General features: G+C 52.5%; 1 protein-coding gene across 5 annotated transcripts in view; it reads right to left on the bottom strand.

The window, feature by feature from the left end:
* The window catches only part of Atf6 (bZIP_ATF6 domain-containing protein ATf6), a 225,505-nt gene that overhangs the window by 145,180 nt on the left and 70,325 nt on the right, over positions 1-10,000 (bottom strand). Inside the window, exon 1 of one of the 5 annotated variants that reach the window (XM_045756856.2) lies at positions 6,054-8,835. The exons of 2 other annotated variants lie outside the window; for them this stretch is intronic. In XM_045756856.2, coding sequence (XP_045612812.1) covers positions 6,054-6,324 — 271 coding nt within the window. In that variant the 5' untranslated portion in view covers positions 6,325-8,835. Of the gene's footprint in view, positions 1-6,053; positions 8,836-10,000 lie in introns of those variants that run through there. 2 more of the 5 variants (XM_045756855.2, XM_045756854.2) reach the window with 2 other exon arrangements.

Here is a 10,000-nt window from a genome sequence, read left to right on the forward strand (position 1 = left end):
GGAGGCGGCTAGTTTATTGTGCACCCCATACTCATCCTGTGAGCGGTAGCGCAAAAAGCATTACAGAGGGCACAAAAGGTCTTTATCAGACCTCATCTTAGATTATTACATAAACAATTTCATCTATCCTTCATACCTTGTAGTTACAATGTCAGCTAGTTATAGAGAATGTTATATTTCAAGAGCTATATATTTACAGTAAGTCATCATACATTAATGGTAGGTCTTATCGCTAAGACATAATAGTTTGACCAATGGAGATATTACAGAGTCATAGGGGAGCTGTTGTTTATTATTAGTCCTCACAATACACTACTTGTTTCTGAATCTCATATGTCGTTCATCTACTGGAAGCGAAATATGGATACAGTGCAAGGATTTCAGGTAATTTATCCATGGTAATAAGATAGGTTGCCATATCATACAGAGTGAGCTTAGATTTATCTCTAAATGGCTCAATTTTACTACAATCCAAGATATAGTGTTCGAGTGTGTGTCCCTGTCTTTGTCCACACACTTTACACTTTACTTCATCTAGATCCCTATACAAGCCGAACTGCCAGAGATACTTGTAGCCAAGTTTTATACGAGCTGTGACAACATCTGTTAGTCTACTGACTTTGTTACTTGCCCCATACACATGTTTTACTTCACACATTTAATTGTGATAAACAATGGACCTAGCAGGAGTTCTCGTCTAATGACACTTTTAAGGGACCTATTTGATAACTCAAGATTCCGTTCAATACTGTCTTTATTTACTACAGCCTTAGCAAGGGCGTCAACTTTGTCATGTTCCTGCAGGTCAATGTGAGAAGGAATCCACAACATTTTTATATTTACCCTCTTGCTAAGTATTCTTATATATCTACGTCTAGCTTCTGAGACAAGCACGTTATTACTTGATTGCAAACTGTTTATTGCTCGTAGTGAGGAAAGAGAGTCAGAAATAATTAAGCTGTCTACTTCAGTGTTAATAAGTTCGAATGCTATCAGTTTTGCTACCAACTCGGCTTGCATTGTGGATGCCCAGTTACTAATTCTTATATTCCTTTGAATTGTGCTGCCATCGGGCTGATGAGCAATAACAGCACTTCCTGCCCTCCCTGTAGCTGTATTGAGTGATCCGTCAGTGTATAAGGTCTGTGCTATGTGGTTTTCAGTTTGTATATTGTGAATGTGTTCTATGGTGCTTAATTTAGCAGCAAGCTGAGCATGAGGGTTGTTTGTGATTAGTTTCTTGGTGGGGTATGCAGGGGTCAGGATGTCAAAAGGTACTATCTGCCAGGGTGGAAGGAAGTGCTGTACTCTTTCATCTGTATATACATCGTGCAGTCCCATCATTTTAATATGAGTGGCTGTTCTTTGAATCCATTTAGACTCGCTGGTTCCATTTCGTATGTGTTCTAACAGTTCAACTGACACAATGTTGTTTTTATTATCACGCAGAAGCTTTAGTCCCATCATAAGATTTATTTCAAATAAATGGAATGCTAAATAAATCAATCAAATAAATCTGGAATTCTAAGTATATATAATTATTTCCACATGTTGAGAACTTTGGTAGTTATAGGACAGCCAAGTATAATTCTGAGTGCTTCAATTTGCATTTTTTCCAGTCTATCAATAGTTTTGCCATTCTGCATGGCTAAAGCGGGTGCATGATAGGCTATCAGAGACCGAATATATGCTAAGAACATCATTCTTGCTATTCTAATATTAACAGCGTATTTAGGGCTGTACCCCACTACAGTTCTGAGAGCCTTGAGTGTCGATAATGATGTACAAGATGGTGAAGACAAGGACAAGACACGTGTACATATTGAGAGGTCACGGAGGGAGGTCACACACAGGCAGCTCACCCATAAGGAATGTAAGCCAACATATGTAAGCTATTTCTACATATTGTAGGTAGCTTTAATGTACATATTGTAGGTAACTTTAATGTACATATTGTAGGTAACTTTAATGTACATATTGTAGGTAACTTTAATGTACATATTGTAGGTAACTTGAATGTACAAATTGTAGATAACTTTAATGTAGATATTCCAATAATCTAGAGAGTCTGGTATAATTGCATTAGATGACAGACAACGGTAAAGGCGGGGCCCAAGAGCAGAAGCTCCATCCCACAAGAACAACTAGACGAGTACACTTTGAGGAGCAGAGCGCGCACAAGCTCACACACACACACACACACACACACACACACACACACACACACACACACACACACACACACACACACACACACACACGGCGCTAAATGTTCTATAAGTATGGATCGCGCGCCTGGTTCCTCCTGGTTCAGTCCACCACCTTGCCAGCGTTGCTACCGTCGCTACTGTTGGTACCCCAACCATCCCCAGGGCCACGCTCTACACCACACCTCTAGCCTAGCGCTCTCGTACCCAGCCCCCGGGCGCGCGCTCCGGTGCCCAGGCCCCCGCTCCGGTACCCAGGCCCCCGCTCCGGTACCCAGGCCCCCGCTCCGGTACCCAGGCCCCCGCTCCGGTACCCAGGCCCCCGCTCCGGTACCCAGGCCCCCGCTCCGGTACCCAGGCCCCCGCTCCGGTACCCAGGCCCCCGCTCCGGTACCCAGGCCCCCGCTCCGGTACCCAGGCCCCCGCTCCGGTACCCAGGCCCCCGCTCCGGTACCCAGGCCCGCGCTCCGGTACCCAGGCCCGCGCTCCGGTACCCAGGCCCGCGCTCCGGTACCCAGGCCCGCGCTCCGGTACCCAGGCCCGCGCTCCGGTACCCAGGCCCGCGCTCCGGTACCCAGGCCCCCGGGCGCGCGCTCCGGTACCCAGGCCCCCGGGCGCGCGCTCCGGTACCCAGGCCCCCGGGCGCGCGCTCCGGTACCCAGGCCCCCGGGCGCGCGCTCCGGTACCCAGGCCCCCGGGCGCGCGCTCCGGTACCCAGGCCCCCGGGCGCGCGCTCCGGTACCCAGGCCCCCGGGCGCGCGCTCCGGTACCCAGGCCCCCGGGCGCGCGCTCCGGTACCCAGGCCCCCGGGCGCGCGCTCCGGTACCCAGGCCCCCGGGCGCGCGCTCCGGTACCCAGGCCCCCGGGCGCGCGCTCCGGTACCCAGGCCCCCGGGCGCGCGCTCCGGTACCCAGGCCCCCGGGCGCGCGCTCCGGTACCCAGGCCCCCGGGCGCGCGCTCCGGTACCCAGGCCCCCGGGCGCGCGCTCCGGTACCCAGGCCCCCGGGCGCGCGCTCCGGTACCCAGGCCCCCGGGCGCGCGCTCCGGTACCCAGGCCCCCGGGCGCGCGCTCCGGTACCCAGGCCCCCGGGCGCGCGCTCCGGTACCCAGGCCCCCGGGCGCGCGCTCCGGTACCCAGGCCCCCGGGCGCGCGCTCCGGTACCCAGGCCCCCGGGCGCGCGCTCCGGTACCCAGGCCCCCGGGCGCGCGCTCCGGTACCCAGGCCCCCGGGCGCGCGCTCCGGTACCCAGGCCCCCGGGCGCGCGCTCCGGTACCCAGGCCCCCGGGCGCGCGCTCCGGTACCCAGGCCCCCGGGCGCGCGCTCCGGTACCCAGGCCCCCGGGCGCGCGCTCCGGTACCCAGGCCCCCGGGCGCGCGCTCCGGTACCCAGGCCCCCGGGCGCGCGCTCCGGTACCCAGGCCCACGCACTCTGGTACCCAGCCCAGCGTGTGCTCTCCGGTACCCAGCCACGCACGCTCTCTGGTACCCAACCCAGCACGTGCTCTCCGGTACCCAGCCAGCAGCATACTGAAGTACCCGGTACACTGCGAGTAAGACTGTGCCGCGTCTAATGATCTAACTAGACTAATGATACCTGGTTGATGGGGTTCTGGGAGTTCTTCTACTCCCCAAGGCCAAGCTTGACTTGTGAGAGTTTGGTCCACCAGGCTGTTGCTTGGAGCGGCCCGCAGGCCCACATACCCACCACAGCCCGGTTGGTCCAGCACTCCTTGAAGAAAACAGTCTAGAATTGTCTTGAAGGTGTCCACGAGTGCTTCCCTTAACAGTACAGTATTGAGAGCAACCACAATAAGGTTGTCGAGACCATTTATCTATTCTGTGTCTACCTTGGAGGTTCCGGGGATCAAAAAATCCCGCGGCCCGGTCTCCGACCAGGCCTCCTGGTTGGTCGTCTGTTCAACCAGGCTATTGGAAGTGGCTGCTCAAAGCTATGCTCGACCTATGAATCACAGCCTGATTGATCAATTATTCTTTGGAGGTGTTTGTAGAGTTCTCTCTTAAACACTGAGAGGCTGGCCAGTTATGCCCCTTATGTGTAGCGGTTGTGTTGAACAGTCTCGAGCCTCTGATGTTGATAGAGTTCTCTCTCAGAGTACCTGTTGCACCTCTGCTCTACAACGGGGGTATTCTGCACATCCTGCCATGCCGTCTGGTCTCGTGTGGTGTAATCTGTGTTCAGATTTGGGACCAGTTCCTCTAATATCTTCCACGTGTAGATTATTAGGCATCTCTCCCGCCTACGCTCTAGAGAACACACATTTAGAACTTATAATCGGTCCCAATAATTTAGATAGTATAGAAAGGATGCAAGCGGTAAAGGATCTTTGCACACTCTCCAGGTCAGCAATTTCTCCGGCTCTGAATGGAGCTGTTAGTGTGCAACAGAGCTGATTACATAGTCACCCAGAATATTATCCCACAGCTGATATGTTCCACAGAAGATAAGCAACAGAACGACCATTTCTGAAGCCTCGCTCATCTCTCTAGCAAGTTATTGCTAATAAAATTAATAACTGAAGCTCGCAGAGTTTTACCACTGATTAACAGTGGTCCTGATGCTTGCCTTAAGAGTCGACCGTTTGCTGGTCTTGGGAACAGTACAATATTTTCATTAATACACAGAGCTGCCACCTCTAGCAAAGTGGGCCCCCACATCTGTCTCTGAAGTACGAAGGTAGAGCTGGTAGAAGTAAGAGGGATATAACAGGTGATAACTAAGATAACAGGTGATAACCAAGTAGCAGTAATGAACTTTGTCTTACTCTGTTGCCTCTTCTGCTTCTCGTGATTTCGGGAAGAGATGGAATTCATCCTGTTTTATTGGCATTGTAAATATCTTGTGCAAATCTTTCAGCGAGTTCCAGACTTTTCTGGATGCCAGACTTGTATTTCAGCGCCTGTTGCTCAGTCGTGGCCAGCGATAACCAGACTTTGGAGCCCATCGTTTGTGATATCACTTTCCTGCTTGCATCTGCGGCCGTTGGCAGTACCTGCCGCCAGACCTCCTTCCTGTGCTGAGAAGGTCAGACGAGGCCTCTCCTACAACACCCGAAAGCTTCGTACTTGGCTTCAACAGCCTAGTGGCAACACTACCCTAACCAAGGCTGGTGGGGCGCCAGATAGATGGGCTGGTGGAGAACCAGATAGATGGGCTGGTGGGTAACTGATAGATGGGCTGGTGGGTAACTGATAGATGGGCTGGTGGGTACCTGATAGATGGGCTGGTGGGGTACCTGATAGATGGGCTGGTGGAGTACCTGATAGATGGGCTGGTGGAGTACCTGATAGATGGTATTGGTATTGTTAGCAATTCAGATACATTATAATGGACTGTGAAGTTGGAAGAAAAGTATATACAAATACATTGACTCAAAAAATGTAAATATGAAAAAAGTTAAATTGTCATGGGTAGATTAACACATTAAGACAGGGGGCACATGTACAAGGGGACTCTGGTGGAAACCCAGTACACAAACATCAGAAAACACATTTCCAGTGTGAGTGTAGTTAACTAATGCACACAGCCTCTACCACACCACTACCTACAATGTGGAGGAAGGCAGACTCCATTCACACTTGCAAATGCCCATATGATAAAGCCCAATCGACTCAGCAATTTGTACAACAGTTAACGGATGGTCGAGAAGAGGGACGAAAGAACCGCAGCTCAAGCCCTGGCAAGCACAATCTGGTGAGTACCGGGTCCCAACACAACGGTAAATGTAAACAGATATATCTTACACTGAGTCTTAACAGTCCTCTACGATATTACCACACAAGCTGCTAAAGTCAAGCGGGAAAGATAAGCGTGTGTGTGTACTATACCTGACAAGAGATGGGAGAAGAGAGGTAGCGCAGGGGTGGTGGCAGGGTAGGTGGTGGCAGGAGAGGTGGTCAGGGAAGGCGTGCACTGCCACTCCACGAGAGGGTAACACCCCTCCACCCTAGAGCGCCCAGTCTCCAGGAACGACTCTGGAGTATTCAAGTAGGAGTCGGAGATCTCCATGACAGACTCGTGGGTCTGTGGTGAGGCTTCCGGAGAGACCTTGTCTTCCTCCTCCTCCATGAACATGTTAAGGATCACAGACGAACACATTCTGGCCTCAACACATTGCTGCTAGAGGTCACAGCCACGTCTGAGAGTTCCCGCCTTTACTTCAACGACAACGTCAACCACCACCAAATATCCGGGGCTCACCGACACACACAATAATAATAATAAAAACAGCTTTTGCGGAGTAGGTGAACGTTTGGGTGAAACTTGTTCAACTTTTCAACGATGTCGTTGCGTGTGTTGCACTCAACATTGCTTAGTAAGGTGAGGTTTATATTGACGAAGCCTTGAGTGGAGTGGAGCACAAGTGGCGGGGAGAGGTCACGTTTGGAGCTTGACGACCAACCGTAACTTTGGAGGTTATCACACTTAAAACAAACGTGATAACTTCGTGCCAATGTGTTATACAACACTGAAGATATTGTATGTAATTTGTCTCGTTATCTATTACCACTGGTAATCCTCTTCCTGAGAGTGTCTTATCTCTCACAACACTTTACGCTTCTCACAAGTGCACACGACAAGTTTCTCTCAATAGTCTTATTATTGCTAAGTGTTCTATAATCGTATTCACCAGCCAAGTTGCCTTTTTCAAAGTCTCTACATAATTTACTTTCGGTTGGTAATATTTAAAAGACTTACGTTCTACGACTTTCTTCCAGCACTAAGAAACATTGTGCCTTCCTTGTGAGAAGTGAAGAGACAGCAGTGATATAGAGCCAGGGAGATAAGACACAGCCACTAAGGTCAGGAAGCTCTCAACAATCACTGGAGAACTTTCAACAATATCGCCAATCTTTGCTCTTAGAATGTTTTACAGTAAGCAATGTTGACAAGAAACTCCACAACAAAGCGCAGTTGCCAAGAAACAAGAGAAGACGCAGCAAGTATGGTCTTGCTGCCTGTGCGTGTTGGCACACTGCACACCAGGGGAAGGTGATCACAGTCCTGGTCCACCCCACACTACACACCAGGGGAAGGTCTTCACAGTCCTGGTCCACCTCACACTACACACCAGGGGAAGGTGTTCACAGTCCTGGTCCACCCCACACTACACACCAGGGGAAGGTGTTCACAGTCCTGGTCCACCCCACACTACACACCAGGGGAAGGTGTTCACAGTCCTGGTCCACCCCACACTACACACCAGGGGAAGGTGTTCACAGTCCTGGTCCACCCCACACTACACACCAGGGGAAGGTGTTCACAGTCCTGGTCCACCCCACACTACACACCAGGGGAAGGTGTTCACAGTCCTGGTCCACCCCACACTACACACCAGGGGAAGGTGTTCACAGTCCTGGTCCACCCCACACTACACACCAGGGGAAGGTCTTCACAGTCCTGGTCCACCCCACACTACACACCAGGGGAAGGTCTTCACAGTCCTGGTCCACCTCACACTAGACACCAGGGGAAGGTGTTCACAGTCCTGGTCCACCTCACACTACACACCAGGGGAAGGTGTTCACAGTCCTGGTCCACCCCACACTACACACCAGGGGAAGGTGTTCACAGTCCTGGTCCACCCCACACTACACACCAGGGGAAGGTCTTCACAGTCCTGGTCCACCTCACACTACACACCAGGGGAAGGTGTTCACAGTCCTGGTCCACCTCACACTACACACCAGGGGAAGGTGTTCACAGTCCTGGTCCACCTCACACTACACACCAGGGGAAGGTGTTCACAGTCCTGGTCCACCCCACACTACACACCAGGGGAAGGTGTTCACAGTCCTGGTCCACCCCACACTACACACCAGGGGAAGGTGTTCACAGTCCTGGTCCACCTCACACTACACACCAGGGGAAGGTGTTCACAGTCCTGGTCCACCCCACACTACACACCAGGGGGAAGGTGTTCACAGTCCTGGTCCACCCCACACTACACACCAGGGGAAGGTGTTCACAGTCCTGGTCCACTGCCTCACCCCGTGTCACACCTAAGTGTTGTCCCCCTCACACATGGTGACCCTCGCCAAGTGTTGACCGGGTCACCACGTCCAGCCACGTGGGTGTCTGCCAGGGTGGTCCATCCTTGTGGTGGATGGTGCTGGTGATGGCGTCCAAGGGCGAGGGCTGGGACACTTAGGCCACAGAGGGCTCCTCACTGAGGGAGGAGGGCAGGCCAGGGAGGGCAGGCCAGGGAGGGCAGGTGAGGAAGGCAGCAGCAGGAGCAGTAAGCATGGAGGAGGCGTCACTGGGTAAGACAGTGCACACTGAGGTAGTGTAGGGCAGCAGCAGCAGCACGGCGCTCCTCCTAAACTCCCACTCTGGTCTTCAGTAAAGGTTCATCAGTGATGACAGCGTGGTGCTGGGTCAGGAGTACACACGCACACCGCCTCTAGTGTTACACTGGGTGGCGGCGAGGGGTGGTGCCGCCGGGGAGGTGTAGTGTGGCGGGGAGGCGCGGGGAGGAGTGACTGAGGGAGGCCAGGTAGCACAGGTGTGCCGGCACCCGTCCGCTCTCTGATTGTGGCTGGGGGCCACGCCGGCCGGCGCCACGCCACGTGCTCCGCTCCCGCCCTCGCACTAGGCTCGTTAAAGCAGCGCCCGTCCTCCCCAGACGCATTCATCAATTTTAACATACTGTGTATTAAACATTGGTTTGGTCTCAAATATTATACATTAAAATACTATGGAAAGTTAGGCATAGGTTAGGTGTTTAAGTTATGTTGGCGATTATTTGTATTTGTGGTACATGGGGGAGAAGCATTTATAGAACTGTGGGTCAAACAAAATTCGTCAGTGAAGCACTTGTTCCGGAAGTGTTCCAACGTCCTCCAAACAAAGACCCAAAAGTGATGACATCCACCCGCCAAACTCTCCGTTTATGAATCAAAAACGGTTTACACACGACTCAACTGATGACGTTCGAACACTTCCGAAACAAGTGCTTCACTGACGACTGGTGTTCGAACCACAACGCTGTAAATGCTTCATCACCCACGTACTACAAATACAAATAATCGCCAACAGAACCTAAACACCTAACCTAACAGGACGAAGACCCCCAGCGGGTTTTCTTCCTATTGGGGAGTGTTGTACATACTGCTATGGCGGTGTGTCCACTCACAGGATGAGTGGCGCTGCCCAATACTGTCACTATGGCGGTGTGTCCACTCACAGGATGAGTGGCGCTGCCCAATACTGTCACTATGGCGGTGTGTCCACTCACAGGATGAGTGGCGCTGCCCAATACTGTCACTATGGCGGTGTGTCCACTCACAGGATGAGTGGCGCTGCCCAATACTGTCACTATGGCGGTGTGTCCACTCACAGGATGAGTGGCGCTGCCCAATACTGTCACTATGGCGGTGTGTCCACTCACAGGATGAGTGGCGCTGCCCAATACTGTCACTATGGCGGTGTGTCCACTCACAGTATGAGTAGCGCTGCCCAATACTGTCACTATGGCGGTGTGTCCACTCACAGGATGAGTGGCGCTGCCCAGTACTGTCACTATGGCGGTGTGTCCACTCACAGGATGAGTGACGCTGCCCAATACTGTCACTATGGCGGTGTGTCCACTCACAGGATGAGTGGCGCTGCCCAGTACTGTCACTATGGCGGTGTGTCCACTCACAGGATGAGTGGCGCTGCCCAGTACTGTCACTATGGCGGTGTGTCTACTCACAGGATGAGTGGCGCTGCCCAATACTGTCACTATGGCGGTGTGTCCACTCACAGGATGAGTGGCGCTGCCCAATACTGT

This window comes from Procambarus clarkii, chromosome 74, assembly GCF_040958095.1.
Source record: "Procambarus clarkii isolate CNS0578487 chromosome 74, FALCON_Pclarkii_2.0, whole genome shotgun sequence".
NCBI classification, from domain to species: domain Eukaryota; kingdom Metazoa; phylum Arthropoda; class Malacostraca; order Decapoda; family Cambaridae; genus Procambarus; species Procambarus clarkii.